Genomic DNA, 18509 nt, shown 5'->3' with positions numbered 1-18509 from the left:
ACATGTATAAGAAAAGGTGCCAGTAAAGGGCCAGTAATATCATGAAGGATTCCCCTCCCCATGTCTGCTCATGGACTGTTTGTCCCACTCCCATCAGGAAGGAGGCTATGTAGCATCCACATTAGGACCACCAGACTCAAAAACAGTTACTTTCCACAAGCAGTAAGATCAACATATCCACCCACTAACCCACCCCTCCACACCCCCAAGCACCACCATTTTATCATTCCCTGTCATTCACCTTATGTACAGACACTCCTGTGTCTAGCATTATTTTATGGACGGACAATCTCTCTGTATATAAGCTGTCTTACGTATCTATATTTATTGTGTTTTTTGTTATTGCGTTCAATATCTTAGTGTGTATTTTTGTGCTGAATTGGATCTGGAGCAATAATCATTTTTTTTCCCTTGCACTTGTGTACTGGAAGTGACATTAAACAATCTTAGTCTAAAACTTAAACAATGCAATATAATTCATAACTCATGTATGGAGTTTTGACAAAGTAGTCATTTGTCAGCCAATAATTGTAATTCATGTTCCTAATGTATTCAGGTAGGAGTGTGATTTCCAACATTGGTTTCCAAATCTGTTTCAGTTAATACTCAAAAAGTCGTATTTAAGTTAATAAATTGTCCTGTGCTGGTTTGGTACTTTTTCTTTCTGAGACTCATTAGCATTCTTGATATAAATACATATTTCAGTGGAAAGCTTTGGGAGAGGCAGAATGAAGTAATGGCTCCCTGGTGCTGATGAAAGACGATAGCCTGAAGGGAAATTAGAATAGATATTTGCATTGGACCAACTTCTATCAACTTGCCCAAATTCCAGCTGACTTTGTATTCTAGTATGCTCCTAACATTTGATAGAGAAACCATGTCCTGCCCTTTGTAATTCCTACGTGTCCTTTGTCCCATCCACTGTATTTCATAGGTGGATCTTTGCTTCCTGTTGGCTGCATTTAAAAAAGAAGGAAATACTTCTCAGTGCCCTGCCCATGTCATAGGGTCCTTCTGTTCTTCCCACTCTAGCTGATGGTGCAGGAATCATGTCACCGTCCTGTCCGCTGTGTCAGAGCAAAGGAACGGTCTCCCCGTTTGTTGCCCAACATATTTGATAGAGCAGGAAGCAATTCAGAATCAGAATCAGGTTTAATATCACTGGCGCATGTTGCAAAATTCATAGTTTTGCAGCAGCAGTGCAGTGCAATACATGAAATATACTCTAAGTTACAATAATGAGTAAATAATGCTAAAAGACATCAAGATAGTGAGGCAGTGTTCATGGGTTTGTGGGATAGCAGAGGGAAAGAAGCTGATCTTAAAACGTTAAGTGTGGGTCTTCAGGGTGGCTGCTTCCTCCCTGATGGTAGTGATGAGGAGGGCATGTTCTGGGGTGGTCGAGATCCTCAATGATGGATGTGTCTTCTTGAGGCACAGCTTTCTGGAGAGGCAGGAACTCTCACAATGTTGAAGAAGCCTGTAGACCAAAACTTGAATTGCCAAAGCATAGCAGACTACAGCCATGTGCTGGTAAATGGATCAGTATAGATGGGTCTTTGGTGGTCAGTAAAATCATGCTGTGCCAATGAACCTGTTTCTGTGCTGTATGACTGTCTTCTTATATTTATCTGTTGTTGCCATATTTTAGGAGAGATGTGAAGATGTCAGCGACGGGGCAGAACTGTTTTATTAGAATTGTTCTAGGAATGAAGAATTTGGTAAACTTTTAGAAGACAGGTTAAAAGAGGATTTGTTAAAGAAAATAATAGATTTAGATATGGTAAATATAAGGAAGTAGTTTCTTTAGCAGGTGATTCAGGAACTAGTGGATGGCAAAAGACTTGGGTAAGTATTGAATGGTCATTTGTTTATGTAGGGCTTGATTGTGAAGCTCATTGTCTTTAAAGGTGGTAGAAACAGTCAGGGAAAGAGAAGTGAAATGGAACAGAGTCCTAAAACACTAGATCCTTTTTGGGACAGAATAGTTTGCTGTATGAACTGCTGGTATAGATTTGATAAGTGGAACAGCCTCCAGTGACTTAGAATTCTTTGAAGCTCTTGCATCATGTACACAGTTTTTAAGGAGAGTGAGGGAGTTATCTCAAAGCCCTGGCTAGTGTTTTATCCACCAACAGATCTCAGTGAAACAGATTATCTGGGCATTATCACAACATTGTTTGTGGGAGCTTGCTGTGGTATTTGTTGACTATTGTCACATCCACCAAGGTACAGTGAAAAACTTGGTTTTGCAAACCATCCATACAATTTATTTTAATACAAAAGTACAACAATGTAGCACAAGAGAAAATCAGTAATAGGATGCAGAATACACAGTGCAGTGCAGGTAGACGAAGGTGCAAGGCACATGACAAGATAGAATGTGAAGTCAAGAATTCACCTTATGAATGCTGCTTGTATTTCGCTATGTGCCTGTGATGTTGTTGCAAGTTATCTTTTCATTGCATGTACTTGTGCATATGACTATAAACTGAGTTTGATTCTGACTTTTAACATACAAGAGATCCATTCGGTAGTCATATAACAATGAGACAGAAGCTGTCCTTGAGGCTGGTCTATGTTTTCAAGCTTTTCTGCCTAATGAAAGGTGGGGGGTGGGGGGAAGAGAAGAGAGAATGTTAGGGGTGGGAGGACTCTTTGATTATGTTGGCTGCTTGAGGCAGCGAGAAGTATTAACAGAATTGAAGGGGAGAGTTTGGTTTCCATGATATACTGAACTCTGTCCGCAACCCTCTGCCGTTGCCATACCAAGCCATGATCCATCTTGTTTGGGTGCTCTCTATGGTACGTACATCTACAAAAGCTGATGGGGGTCAACCGGGACATGCTGAATTCCATTTTCCTTCTGAGGAAGTAGAGCGTCGCCAAAATGTCTACTTGGTTGGACCAAGCAAACGATTTGTGATGTGTACACTTGGTAACCTGGAGTTCTCAAACCATCTCTTCCTCAGCCCCATTAATACAAATAGGAGTATGTGCAGCCTGTTCATTTCCTGTAGTCTATGACCAGCTCTTCTGTTTTGCTGGCATTAAGGGAAAGGTTGTTGTCCTGACACTATGCCACTAGGCTCTCTATCTCCTTACTCTACTCATCTCTACTGTTATTGAGATCTGGCCCCTGCATCTCCTCCCCAGTGGTAGTAAGGAGAAGGCTGTTCTGGATGGTGATGGACTTTAGTGATCAATTGCCACCTTTTTGAGGTGCCTCCTCATGACGCTGCCTCTGGGGTTTGATGCATTCTTCCTTACCACACTCTTGCAGTTGCTGTGCAGTTCACCTCCTTCCTCACTGTCCCCTGAGATCTGCATTCCTTCAACCCAGGTCTGCTTGCTGTATACCTTCCTCCCCACCCCACCAACCCCCCCCCCCCACACACACACACACACACACACACACACACACACACACACACACACACACACACAACTTCAGTGTTGCTGACCATGTTTTTACAGATCTAAACTTTTTCTCCCTTTTACCTTTTCATACATGGGCCAAGTGTTTAATCTCCCATTCTGACATCTGCAAGAATGCTGGTTTGATGAAACCTCTGTCAGGTTTGAATGTGCTGGAAATTGTCTGTAAACACAGTGGGTAAATAGATTTGCCAATTCTAATGATTACTCAGATTCTTTCATAGGGATTGGCATCAAAAGGAAGCCATTTGTGATTTTGCTACCATGCTGTATTGCTGTAGAGATGGTGAGTAAATACCATTGCTTTCTAGATGCATCCTTCTTGCAGCAACCACATTGAGATATGAAATGTAAAAAAAAAGGGGATATTTTAATACCTTGCGTGGTTTGGAAGCTCCTTAGAGTGGATCAGACTGAAATCCCTCAACTGCTGTCTGAACATGGTCAGTTTTAATAAATACATTTGGAACTGTGGTAATTTCAAATCAGCCCAGTATCAATAATTTGAAATGAGAATTGCGTCTGGGTAACCTCATGTAAATTACTTATTTATCATATTTATTTAGAGATACTCCATGGTAACAGGCTTTTCTGGTCCAATGAGCCCCTGCTGCCCAGTTATACCCATGTGACTAATTGACTTGCTAGCCCATATCCCTTTGGAATGTGGGAGGAAACCCAAAACATTCAGAGGAAACATACCGTCACGGGTGGGACACACCATCACGGTGGGCATACCGTCGCGGATGGGACACACCATCACGGTGGGACATACTGTTGCGGGTGGGACATACCGTCACGGTGGGACATACCGTCGTGGGTGGGGGACACCGTCGCGGGTGGGACGTACAGACTCCTTACAGATAGAGGTGGAATTGAGCCAGGTTTGCTGGTGCTGTAACAGTGTTATGCTCACTCACAACACGCTGGAGGAACTCAGCAGGTCGGGCGGCATCCGTGGAAACGATCAGTCAATGTTTCAGGCCGGAACCCTTTGTCAGGACTGACAGTGTTACGCTAACTGCTGTGCTACTGTGCTACCTCATTTTCATGAATGTTTGTGCACGAGTAAGTTAGGACACAATTTCAAGGCCATCAATCCCTTACAATGATATCTGGAGTACTTTCACGACTGGAAAAACAGCACTCAAAGGTACGACTGCAAAGTTTTCCAGACATTCCAAGGTATTGCCGTCTTTTTCCTGGAATGGGACTTGAACTCATAACTTTCTGTCTCAGAAGCAACAGCACTATTGACTGAGCCTTTCTAACTAAATATCAGACCAAGATGAGAAGCTCTTAGTGGAGAGGCTGACATACACTGTTGTGGTCATTGACTGAGGACAATATTGGGTTTGGCTTTGTGCCTCTGCGGTCAGTAACACATTCCTTCTTATCTCAGTCAATGATAGGGTTTCTCATGGTAAGTTTGTCTCACTGCCAATTTCATTATTTATTTGGTATTCACTTATTGCATTCTTAACTTCTGTTGATAGTGTGTGAAGGATTAGTGTTAGAATCACAGCAGTGCAGGCGAAGAATGTCAATATTAATGCAAGGTTACTGTTAAAAGAATCTAGCTTGCTATATAAAAATGATTCCTTGAACCTTTAGCTTTGAGCAAATAACATTCCAATGTATGAGTGAGGCGCCCGTTCAGCCTGCTGTGCCATTCCGCGAATCACACTGGATCAGACTGTATCCACAACCTGATTCCATCTATTTGAAGTTGGCTTATACTGTAAATATTCAAAGACTCTTCTTCCATTACCCTTTGAGGGAGAAAGTTCCCAAGACTCACACCGCCTTCAAGAAAAAAAACTGTTATCTTAAATGAATTACCCCTTATTTTTAAATAATAAACCACATTTCTAGATTTTCTCACACGAGGATTCATCTCTTTCACCTCTACTCTGTCAAGACCTCTCTGGAATTATGTATCAGTGAGATGAGATTGCCTCTTACAGTTCTAAACATCAGGGATACAAATCTAGATTCTTCAGACTTTCCTCATAGGAAAACTGCACATTCCAGTTGTCAGTCTAGTAAACTTTCCCTGGCCTGCTTCCAATGAGTGAAAAGTCTTCCTTAAATCAGGAAAGCAAGACTGTGGACATTTCTCTATAAGTCAGCTAATGCCCTTTGCATCTGAAGCATAATCTCCTTACTTTTGCACTGAATTCTTGCCACAATAAACTATTATGTACTGTTAGTTTTCCCAGTTACTCACTGTACCCGCACACCAACCATTGAGAAACATGCACCAAAACATTGAGTTTCCTCGACGTCTCAGTCCTCTGCAACCTCTCATTATTTAGATAATATTTTGTTTAAATTTTCTAAACATAATGAATAATTTCTCACAATATACTCCAGTTGCCAGATCTCTTCCAGCTCGTTTAACTTATCTGTAGCTCTTTCTGTTTTGCTATGTCAATCCTCTTCAGAACCTATCTTCCTACTTATTTTTGTGTCATCAGTAAATTTAACATTTATACCTTTGGTTCCTTTGCCCAGGTCATTTGTATAAATTGGTAAAGGCTGAGATCACAAGTTATATTTTGTCACCAAGCAAAAAACCCCTTTATGTCCTGCTTTTCCCTGTAGGCAGCCAATCTTCCACCTCTCCACATCCATCCAGAATTGTAGTTTGCAATCACTGTGAGTCTTCAGTAATTTTGACTGAAAAACGTTGGTGGTGTTGTGACTGGTGTAGAAGGTTGTCACAGGTTACAGCAGGACATTGACAGGACAGAGAGCTGGGCTGAGAAGTGGCTGATGGACTTCAGTCTGAAGAAGTATGAAGTTATTCATCTTGGAAGTTTGAACTTGAAGGCAGGGTACAGGGTTAATGGCAGGATTCTTAACGATGTGGAGGAACAGAGGGATCTTGGGGATTAAGTTGTAGGGTGGTTAAGAAGGTGTATAGTGTGTTGGTCTTCATTAGTGGGGATTGGGTTCAAGAGCCATGAGGTAATGATGCAGCTCTCTGAAGCTCTGGTTAGACCACTCTAGGAGTATTGTCTTTAGTTCTGGTTGCCTCATTATAGGTTGAATATGGAAGCTTTAGAGAGGGTGCAGAGAGAGATGCTGCCTGGATTAGAAAGTATGTCTTATGATGAAAGGTTGAGCAAGTTAGGGATTTTCTCTTTGGAGTGAAGGAGGATGAGAGGTGACTTGATCGAGGTATACAAGTTGATAAGAGGCATTGACAGAGTGGATGCCAGTGCCTTTTCCCCAGGACAGAAATTACAAGATACCGTAATTTTAAGGTGATTGGAGGAAAGTTTAGTGGGGGATATCAAAGGTAGTTTTTTTACACAGAGTGGTGTGTACCTGGAACAAGCTGCCTGAGATGGTGGTGGAGGCAGATACATACTGTATATTAGGGATATTTAGGAGACTCTAAGATAGCCACATGGATAAAAGAAAAATGGAGGAGTATTTGGAGAGACCAATAGATTGATTTTGGAGTAGGTTAAAAGGTCAGCGTGATATCATGGGGCAAAAGGCCTTTACAGTACTATGCTGTATTGTTCTATGTTGTAAAGCTGAAAGATTCTTCAATACCTTCTTTACCTCATTGCTATTTATTTGCAGTACTGATTTTGCCAGTGTGAATTTCAAGCAAAGTGAATGGACTGCTTTCTGTAGTTGTATGAAACAGAAAGATGCTTTCAGCTTTAATTGGATTTCTGTTGGTTAAAGCAACCTCTAACTAAATTGTCCAGATGTGTTCCTGATTTAATTCCAGCTGTGGACTGGATCAGCTGACCTTAGCAGGATAATCATAGATAGTAAGAGCTGCATCAAGTCCTGTCAGCCATTGGTTCTGTGGTTACTGAATTGCGTTGGCTTTCTGCCCAGTTTAATTACTCAATTTCAGGTTCTGATCTTTGCGGCTCTTCACAGCCGTACCCCTCCCTATATTTTGGGTACCTCCAGAAATGTCAACCTAATATCTCTGCATTCTGGCCTTTATGATGTCCATAAGTTTTCATCAATCTACTGTCCTGCTATTTGAGCTGCAAGGTCTGGAATTTCTCTCTCTCTTTCACTCCCTTCTATGTCGTCTTTTAAAATGCATTTATGCCAAAGTATTGGTCACACATCATGGTAGCTCACTATGTGACTTAGGGTCAATTTGCCTTTTATGAAGTCCCTAGGGATATAATATAGTTATTGGTACTGCATGTATAGATATGTCACATTCAGCAGGTCAGGCAGTATCTGTAGAAAGAGAAACAGAACTAACCTTCAGGTCAAAGGTGCTTCATCAGAGGAAAGGTTTAGTCATTATTTGTTTTGATTGGAAGGGACATGAGCAGTGACAATGGCAGAGCAGCACTGGCTAGAGTTTCTGCAAATAATTTGGAAGAGATGGGATTGGTTCATCTCTAAGAGGAGGACTATAACTAACAACTATGGTGCGTTCCACCAGCATTTTGTGTGTGAAGTTAGAATGGTTTCTTTAAGGAGAAGCTTGCCTAACAAATCTGTTGGTAATTTTTGAGGAAATAGTAGGCAGGATAGATAGTGGAGAGTCAGTGGATGTTATTTACTTCGATTTTCAGAAGGCCTTTGACAAGGTACCACACTTAAGACTGCTAAACAGGATCCCATGGTATTACAGGAAAGATAAGAGCATGGATTGAAGATTGGCTGACTGGCAGAAGTGAGAATAAAGGGGGCATTTTTTTGTTCACTGCCAGTGACTAGTGGTGTTCCGCAGGGGTCGGTGTTGGGTTTGTTACTTTTTATGTTATATGTTAATGATCTGGATGATGGAATTGATGGCTTTGTGGTTGTGTTTATCGATGATACAAAGATAGGTGGAGGGACAGATAGTGTTGTAAAAACAGGCAGTTTGCATTGGTTGGGAACCTTGGCTCAGCCCTTGCTTTCCCATCTATAGAGCCTTCTGAAAGCTTGAAATTGGGTTCTGCTGTGAATCACACTGTGGAGGATAATAAATATATAATAGATGACGTGCAGAAGTAATGTCTCCCAGCAAGAAATATGCATTTTCACAGGGGAGGCACGCAGTAGCACTGAGAAAAAAAAATTACTTTAAGATTATTGTTTCAAATATTATCCTCATTGTCTAATTTAATGGAAAGAGGAAGCTTTGGATTAGATTGTTAAATATCTAATTGCAGCCAAAACGCTCAGGGCAATGGCTTCCAGCTATGTTTTTTCAAAAGTCGAGTCTCCCAGAAAATGTAGCTTTCACACTTGAATAAATTCACCTTTGGTGTTTTTCTTAATTGTTGAAACCATTTAGGGTGGCTTCTACAATTAGAAGAGTTACTAAATGTGCATAATAAAACTGGTTACAAGCAAAAAATGCTAGAAGCACTCAGATCAGGCAACATCTGTGGAAAGAGAAACAGTTAATTTTTCAGGGTAAAGCACAACTATCAGTGCTGGTTAGACGTACTCAGCCATGTTGATAACTATCAAAGAAAGCATAATAAGAATTTCTCTAAACCAAAATAATTATTTTTGGAAACAACAGATTTAATTACGTATTAATCAATGGTATGCTTTTTAATAACAATGATCAATTTATCATTCTCCAATGACATCCAATAACCATTTATTTGCAATCTTAAGGGCATGAGACTATATTAAAAAAATCATTTGTGTTTTCAAGAAAGAATTATTTTCCCAATTCCAATGGAATCCTTTAAGTAACCTAACATAATGTATTGCCTGTTATTGAATATTATAGTTTCAGAAAGCAATACAGGAGTGACCTTTCCACTTTCTAAAAAAAACCTCTAATATGCGTGCTTTTCTCCTTTAACACAAACTCTCCAGCTTAGGCCTGAGTACACCTGTTCCATTTCCCACATTTCTGGCCTCCCTCTTTCCAATAATTATAACAGAACTTCTCTTTTCACCATCTGCCCCTCCAGTTGTCACACTTTTGGTTTCTTCTGCACATTGCATCACCATCAAATACACCTTCTTTGACCTCCACATCTGTGTTGTTTTCCTTCCACAACCCCGATTTTTTTTCTTCTGTCCGTTTCCATCCACATAACATTTCATCGTGCAGGCACAGAAGTTACAATATCTTCCCCTTTTTGTTTACTTTTCTTTCCTATTGCAAATGGTTTCAACCACTCTCACCCAGAAACAGTGATTTCCCTTCATTACTTCCAGTTGAATATACTATGCTCGTCACAGTATGATCTCCTATACACTGAGAAGACTGACTCCAGATTGTGCTACTGCTTCTCTTCAGTGTAACCCTAAGGTGCCACCTACCACTGAAATTCCTCACCCTATGGTATTCCAATGACCTTCAATGTCTGCTGGAAGAACAATGCATTGCATCCTTTGGGATCAACGGTTTCAGAAAATAATCCTGCTGTTTCTCTTTTTCTGCCTCAGACCTTGCTTCTATTTCTTATCCCCTCATTACCACCTTTTTGTCTTGGACCTTTGACTTTTGTCTTCCACCCTTTCAGGTTGTTTCCATTCCATTTGCTTTCTATACTTCTACCTTTCTTCTCCCTGGTTCTGATGCAAGGTCATTGACTAGACTCTTCTTGATTACGTTCACGTTCAGGGTTACCATCGTCTGACCTTACATATATACAACTAAACAAAACAACGTTCCTCCAGACCACGGTGCACCCACAAAACATATATCACACACAGCACATAAAACAAAATATCACCATAAATATGTTAATACAACATAATTCAAAATGCATGTAGTATGCAGCACAGGTGAACAGTAAACACCTCGCTGTCCTAGTGATGAGATCTTGGTGATGGCAGTGCATTCGTTCAGTCTACCCCATTGAGTTACTTCATTATCATCTTCTGAGATTACAGGAATAATCTATTGGCCTGGTGCTATCTCATATTAGTCAACAAAAAAAACAGGTAAAATTAAAGGTTATATGCCCGGTATGTAATAATGATATTCAGCACAAAGATGATGCTTTTCATTTTATTTGTTCTAAAACAATATCCATTTTGGGTTACATATAAACATGGTACATAACAGATCTACACAATACCATGCAAGCAGCCAAAAGCAATTCAACAGACAAGGGCAACATTACATTGGTAACTTTATTTTACATAAATTTCAAATTCTTAACAATATACTGGTATGAAAACCCTAAATTATCCAAATGGCTAAAAGTAAGTATTTTCTAACAGCTTTACAGTACATTCAAAATAGATATGGACCCTCTCACTATACTAGTAGTGTGTTTAGTGGCATTTCTATTTAAATGCAGCTAACACAAAGAATATAAAAAACAAGTGCTATATATTTGGCTTCTTTTACGATGTAAGATCTATTGATTTTTTTTCAATAATTATTGCACCTTTTTATGTTCAGACACATTGTTAAGGCTGATGATTGTAAACAGACACACAGAACACACAAGCCTACTGTTGCCACTGATATACTACATCAAGAATGATAATCTACACGTAAACACAACCACTGCTGATGCATATGTTTAACTTGAATACCAGTGATGTTTTGCAACCATGTATATGATGCACACACACACACAGGTCAGGCTTCTAAGCACAGCTTTCTCTGAATGTCGGTTCAACTAGTTTACTCTACAAGTTTCTCAGTCTTTACCAATATTAGGAATATTGGTGCAGCCAGTTAATTATAGTTTATCATAAATGTTATATAGCTATGGCAATGATATCACAGCAGGAAAAAAACAATTCATCATTATGTACTGTCATGTTTTGACCTGAAACCATGAGCCGTTCAATCAAAGTGCAAGGTACGGAACTTGCAATTTCAAAACGTTCCTACGTACACAATCCCAGAATGCAAATTCCTTGCTGCTGTCCCAGAACTGCCTGCAGCTCTGAGATGATGACCTGGAAGTGTAACTTTGTTAGGCAATAGGCATTGGTCAGTATGCAACAGCTGAAGTCGATTGTTTTACTGTTGTAGCATGGGTGAGTTTGGATTGCATCCTGGAGCTTTGCTTCTCTCTTTGCTCCATTGTTCCTAGGATACTAGAACAAACATCTGAAACATGGCAAATGAAAACATCAAAGTATTTACTGATTCTGTTCATTCTTGGAAAGTTTATGACTTTGCTTCATAGATTCATTTTAAATAGTACAAAGTTATTTTCATTGAAGTCCAAGTTTTATATATTGTTACTGTACAGTGTTTAAGTCCGGTGACTCTGTGGTATAAATGTAGAATAAAAATAAAACATCTAAAGTAAAAAGAAAATATTCATTTGTCCAGAGGGCTTTCCTGTAACATTATGATCTTCAGCTGTAACATTTTCCTGCACATTTAATCTCTGCTGCGATTTCTCCTTTTCCAGAAAAGTAGACTTGCCTTTGCAGGAGGTCCCAACAGCATGGGGACCTGGTTTTTGTGAGTAATTCTAATCTGGAAAATAAAATATTACAGATGAGTCTTAAACTGGGTAATTGTTAAGTAATACTATATTTGTACATCATGACATTCAGCTGAATGTGTTTATGATATTCAACAAAACAGCGCTTATGGAGCGGGAGCCCCAAAGGTTGCTAAAGGTTAAAATTAAATAAATCCATATTTGATCTGCAAATTGTTAGTAATAATTATTTAAATGACAGAAATTTACATTATCCTCAGATATCACTTGGCCCTCTTTCTGCATCTACAAGAACAAAAACACAGTCACATGGCCCATTCCTGTTACTGTTCCATTTAACAAGATCACGGTTGATTTTATGCATTGACTCTAGTCCCCTGACTAATCCCTGAATCTCAACGTTCTTTAAATTCCAAAAATGTATCAATCCCGATATATTCAATGGCTGTGCATTCACAGATCTCTCAAGTTGAGAATTCTCAATGTAAAAATGAATTCCTCCTGATATCATGTCTAGATGTTCAGTTCCACATTTTGTAGCTATGTACTCTAACACTAACTCTAGCCATTCCCATCTCCAAAATTCGAATAACCTGTAAAGATTATTATAACATTCTGTAGTTGTGATTAACAAATAAATTCAGTGGATTCTGGTTAATTGGGACACATTGGGATCAATACATTTTGGCCCAATTAATCAGCTGTCCCAAATTAGCTGAAGTTTCATGGAACAGTTAAGAAGGTATATAAAAAAAAAAGACAAACTACCCTATAACTGAGTAACAAATTATGCATTTAAATTAAATACAGAATACATTAGAAACTAATAAGGACTATAAAACTGTATTAGTTCCTAATAGTTATTGAAGGAGGAATTCATTCAGTGTATGCTGATGTATTCTGATTGACTATAAATGAACAAAATTAATGCAGACACATAGTGCAGATATTGGACTGTCTTTAAACAGTGCTTTTGACGAATGCAACCTTAAACTCTTCCTTTTAAATGTAACATTTAAGGTGACTGTTGATACCTTCAAATTCTTCATAGTTCCTAACTTGTTGAATTACAGAAATTATTTCATTTTCACTCCCGGCCGTTTCTGGCATCTTCAAGCCTGAATGCTTGAAACCGCAGTGAGGAAAATAGTTCTGAATTGTCTTACTGTTTATTATTCACCAACTATCAGTGACAAAAATCACCGTGTTTTGAACACAAACACACAAGTGATGCTACTTAAAAATGGTTTGCTCTAAGCATGGTATAATGTCTAATAGCCACATGACGTGCATGTGACTGACGCTAATTAGAAAATTTTTTGGTGACAGTTGCTTGCCCTAATTAAGTGGCATAGCATCCCAAATAAGCAAAGGGAATCCTGGCTATTTTCTCAATTTGTTTTTGTTCTTTAAGAATTGCCCCAAGTAAGCAGATGCCCCGATTAAGCAATGGCACAATTAAACGGTATCCACTGTATGACATTTTAAAGGTAAATTTTAGTTAAAATCTCAACCATAGGCAGAGGATGTCAACAGTTCTGTTGAACCAAAAATAACTTTTCACTGATCTTCCCATTTATGCTGCTAGGGGGAATTATTTCTAAATAAAAAATACAACTATAAAAAATGATTTTTGTATTTGCCTATTGTTAATAAAAGGAGGGGAAGTTAAATACTCCTAGGATAAATTTTACACATTGCTTTTAGACACAACTATACAGAACATAAATTCTGGGTGTAGTGCATATGTGCTAGGTCGTGGCACATTGGACATTTAGGTGCAGGTAATGTTATATGTGAACTGGGCAGTGCTAACCTGCCACCTACATTTCAGTTACTTGCTGCTGACGCCTGAAAGTCTATACTGGCACGCCTAACTCCATGGTGGTTTTGGGGTTAACGTGTTTAGTGGTGATTCCCGACCTTGACCATGCCAACAAGGTGAAGCATTGAGCAGATGGTAAGCTGCTTCTCTACACACCAGGACTGCTCGTGCACGTGTCCTATTGGTCAGATCTAGGCCAGATTTGGCAGAAGGCTGGAAATAGGTTGCTGGGTGTTGAGAGAAATCCAAAAGGAAGGATTAAATATAGTTTTATGTGGTTTTATAGAGATAAAAATTAAATGTTCTAAGAAAGTTATGTTGGTAGAACCATACAAGCAAGAAAATTAGTGAGGATGAAAAGGGGCATATTGTTACTTAAATTCTGTTCTGTCAATGGTATCGTAAAGTTTTCAACAGCAGTTACTAATTTATCCTTGGGAGGTCATTAATAGATGTGAAATCTGTTAAGGTGTAGCATGTCTAATCTGGAACCACTTGTTTCGTGTCTCTACTGAAGTTGAATGTTAGCGAAAATTATCTGAAGAAAGCTCCAAAGCTGAAGTGGGGAATGTAAGTAACATGGTTACTCTACGGAGCTACAGTGCTCTCTGTCATGTGATCATGTCCCGATCTCATTTGGAGACTGCTCCATCCACTGATGCCTTCCATTAATGTTCAACTGTGAAATATATTGGTAGGAAGTAGAGGACGCCAGAATCTGCAACTCTTACGACTGGTGAACTCTAAAACGGAACATCTCTCAATCGAGTATAATTTATGTATGATTATACAATTATGTACAACTTTGTATTCTGTGTGTTGTCAATACCTGTGTGCCTTTGCTTCTGTTACAAATTTTTCATTGAACTATACCTCACCATACTTGTGTACATGACAATAAACTTAACTTCCCATGAGAGGCACTGCCAGAAGACATCAGGGATTAGAGGAGTCTACAGATTGTTGACTATAATAATACTGTTGTATTGTTGATGGTCTGTTTTGTAGTACTTGGACATGTAACTTTGATTTCACACCAAACTTCCTGAAATTGCGGATCTAGTTTCTTATGTTGTAGCTCAGAGATAAGTGATTTCTACTGTCCGTGACTCTTCCTGTGCTTTGAATTGTAATTAGTTTATTATTGGCACATGTACAGTGCTACAGTGAAAAGCTTGTCTTGCATGTTGTTCATACAGATCAAATCATTATGCAGTGCAGAGTGAAGTGTAACAGCTAAAGATAAAATGTAGTGCAGGTAGACAGAAAAGTGCAAGATCATGCGAAGATAGATTGTGAAGTCAAGAGTCCATCTTGTGAGACCCTACGGCACAGAAGCAGAATTGATCCATTGAGTCTGCTCCACCATTTGATCACGGCTGATTTATTTTCCCCCTCAACCCAACCCTGCAGCCTCCTTCCCATAACTGTTGATGTCCTTACTAATCAAGAACATATAAACCTCCACTTTAAGGATTTCAGATGAGCAGGGAATCATTCAATAGTTATATACCGAGAAACATTGATTGTGTGGATAGTCAGAGGCTTTTTCCCAGGGCTGAAATGGCTAGCATGAGAGGGCACAGTTTTAAGGTGCTTGGAAGCAGGTACAGAGGAGATGTTGGGGGTAGGTTTTTTACACAGAGAGTGGTGAGTGCATGGCATGGGCTGCTGGCAATGGTGGTGGAGACAGATACGATAAGGTCTTTTAAGAGACTCCTGGACAGGTACATGGAGCTCAGTAAAATAGAGGACTATGGGTAAGCCTAGGTAATTTCTAAGGTAGGGACATGTTCGGCACAGCCTTTTGGGCTGAAGGACCTGTATTGTGCTGAAGGCTTTCTATGGTTCTATGACAGCAACGTAGAAGCTGTCAGAGCCTGGTGGTAGGTGCTTTCAGGCTTTTATATCTTCTGCCTGATTGGAAAAAGGAAAAGAAAATGTTCAGAGTGGGTGAGGTCTCTGATTATGCTGGCTGTTTTACTGAGGCAGCAAGATGTGTAGATAGCCCATGGAGGGGAGGCTATTCTCCACGATGTGCTGAGCTGTGTCCATGACTCTCTGCAGTTTCTTGGGATCATGGCAGAGTAGTTGCCATACCAGGCTGTGATGCATCCAGATTGGTGCATTGATAAAAATCGGTAAGGTTCAACAGAGATTTGCTAAATTTCTTTAGCCTCCTGAGGAAGTAAAAGTGTTGGTGAGCTTTCTTGTCTGTGGTTATTACATGGTTGGATCAGGACAGGTGCTTGGTGCTGTTTACTCCTGGGAACCTGAATCTCTACATTCTCTCAATCTCAACACTGTTGATATAGACAGGAATATCAGTGACAAGGAAAGCTAAAGTCTTCCTTTTTCTGAAAAGTCAATGGATTTCTTCCCTGTTGTCTGACAAACATTACCTGCTTGCTAACATTCTGCCTTCTTACAGGCACTGACAGTGCTGGGTCTTCCTCAAGCAGCTATTGTCATGTGTGATCCTTTGTCGTGAAAACTCTTAAACTGCTGAACTACATGGGCACAGGCAGGGAAAGTGGGAGCAAACCGTAACCCTACGTTCACTCGAGTAAAAAATAGCACTGGTAATAATGAAAGGAACCCTTGTGAATTTTCATAACCCCAGGGCAGGAATCTAATTTTACAGCATGGAACTACGTATATCCTAACCAAGAGTTAATGTTGCATTGCATGAAACCCATTAAACTGTCTCAAGGTGCTTTGCAACTATGACTTGTAATCAGTGTTCTCATGCAGACAAATCCAGTAGTTGTTAAGATCCCATAACCTCACTGGTGTTATTCATCAATTTCTCGTGTTGCTTGAGGAGGTGTGATTGATCAGGACAGCAGGACATATTCCTGCATCTCTTTGAATAACTGCACCAATCCTGGTGTAACTTCTTACTTATTTTCCTGACTGCAACATTCCCTATATATTGCACATCATGGAGACTTTCAGAGTTTTATGGACTAAAGTGATAGTATGAATCTACAATCTTTGATTCAAGGAATATTAAAGAAAATCCTCCCGACAGTTTTTTTTAAAACAGTAACGAGTTGTTGGGTTTTGCCATGGTATTTGTTTGGAGGTTTTAACATTAAGTAAAACAAAGGAACAGTTGGCATTAATAGGAAGTTTCAATTAAAAATCAAACAAATATTGATAGGAATGCATCAATTCATCGCACAGCTATAGAAATAAGGAAAATTCACACTTACAGTACAAGGAGGCTGCATCCAGGGCTCCCCATCAATCTGCATAGGCAGCAGCTTAGTTGTTCTATAAATAATTACCTGCAGTTAGCTCAGAACTTTTACTGTAGTATACATACTTTCAAAGGGTGATATAACCACAATACTAATAATGTAAGAATATTTCTCTTTATTCATAAGGTACTATGGGTAAAGGAAACATCTAATGTCAGTCCAGAGCTGTCCCCTTCCTTGAACACTGTAGTAGCCCATTTAATGAAGGTACATTTAAGATTTTGATACAGTGATATTACCAGATCAGCAATATACACATATATCTCTGATAATCCAGCACCCAGTTGCTTGGAAATCCTAATGTTGTTGTACCTGGCTCAGTCACTGACTCAGAATGAGTCAGGGCTCCAGAGAGTAAGAGTGTGTGTTTCCTGGAACGCCAGCAGTCAGGGTCATAGGTCGGTGTGTGGCCAGAGCCATGATATAGAATGCCTGTACATTTCCTGCTCTTTTTAAACTCAGCATTCAGTAAGAAAAACTTATGATATTACCATGTAATAACATATTAAGGGAAAAGTAGAATAAAATAGTGTGTGTATTAGTATAAGGAACATTCAACAGTCTAGGAGATCTGCTGGTCTGGTCCAACCAAAGCTTAAAGGCTTTGGACTTTAAGGAGTTAGCAGAGTTTTACTCTATGTGCTGTTTAGGTGTGACTTGGAGGAGTCCTTCAAGGTACTGGTGTTCTATCAGCCTTTGCACTTGTCCTCCTAGCTGGTGGCAAGTTGTACACACTGCGGCCTGAGTACACTGTTGATGAAGGGTATGAATGCTAAAGTGATGGATGGGTGTCAGTCAATTTGACAGCTCTGTCCTAGATGGTGTCGTGCTGTTCTAATGCTTCAGTCATCCAGGCAAGTGAATGGTCACCTGCTGAAGAATATTTGAGCCTCTGATCTGCTCTCAGTACATCTTAGTGACTGGTGAAGTTAAATTTCTGGTGATTCCAGAACGTTGTTGATAGATGGAGAAGTTGGGCTGGGGGTGGAATGGTGAATTTAAGTTATGCTCCCAAGCTTGCGTTTTACATCAATGCACAAGGATGAAAAGATTATGCAGCATCTTCTTTCCATTGACTATTCGGTAGACTGCTACAGTTGTGGTTTTGCTCTAGCTGCAGAATATTTCCCTCGTTTCCCTTGCATGTAGTCCTGTGTTATCATTTCACCAAAGTGGCATCTCATCTTTAGGCAGACCTGTTGCTGCTCCTGCACGTTCCTCTCCACCATTTATGGTCCCTTCAAGGCATGTGTGAGACTAACGTACCAGCCTTTTGAATAGAATACACATGGTTCCTTTTGTCCTGGACCAGAATTGTTTATAACCTTGTGACCACTGCTGCTGCTTGGTTTCCCTTTGTGCAAACTCCTGCTCATCAACGGTGTGAAGGATACAAGCATGTCAGGCCATGAAGTTACAGAATGAAGTGGATCCCAATTTATCTACTTGCTGACTTTGAACTTCTGGATTTGTTCACGTTCAGAACATGTCCCACCTAATCCATATCGGTGTGACAGAACATCAGAGTCTTTGATGTGAAAATGGGGTCTCATCTGCTCAAGGTCTCTGCTATGATCACTCCTACCAATCACATCAAGGACA

The 18509-nt window shown here is 39.7% G+C and overlaps 1 protein-coding gene across 5 annotated transcripts in view; it reads right to left on the bottom strand.

The window, feature by feature from the left end:
• Positions 1 to 10375: 10375 nt before the first annotated feature.
• The window catches only part of LOC134348459 (diacylglycerol kinase beta), a 579084-nt gene continuing 570950 nt past the window's right edge, over positions 10376 to 18509 (bottom strand). For all 5 annotated transcript variants that reach the window (XM_063051878.1, XM_063051881.1, XM_063051880.1 and 2 more), the window contains 2 exons: positions 16860 to 16920; positions 10376 to 11848 (listed from right to left, as the gene is read on the bottom strand). In XM_063051878.1, coding sequence (XP_062907948.1) covers positions 11750 to 11848; positions 16860 to 16920 — 160 coding nt within the window. In that variant the 3' untranslated portion in view covers positions 10376 to 11749. The remainder of the gene's footprint in view (positions 11849 to 16859; positions 16921 to 18509) is intronic.

Source organism: Mobula hypostoma, chromosome 6, assembly GCF_963921235.1.
Source record: "Mobula hypostoma chromosome 6, sMobHyp1.1, whole genome shotgun sequence".
NCBI lineage: Eukaryota > Metazoa > Chordata > Chondrichthyes > Myliobatiformes > Myliobatidae > Mobula > Mobula hypostoma.
This window is presented reverse-complemented; position numbering and strand designations above follow the sequence as displayed.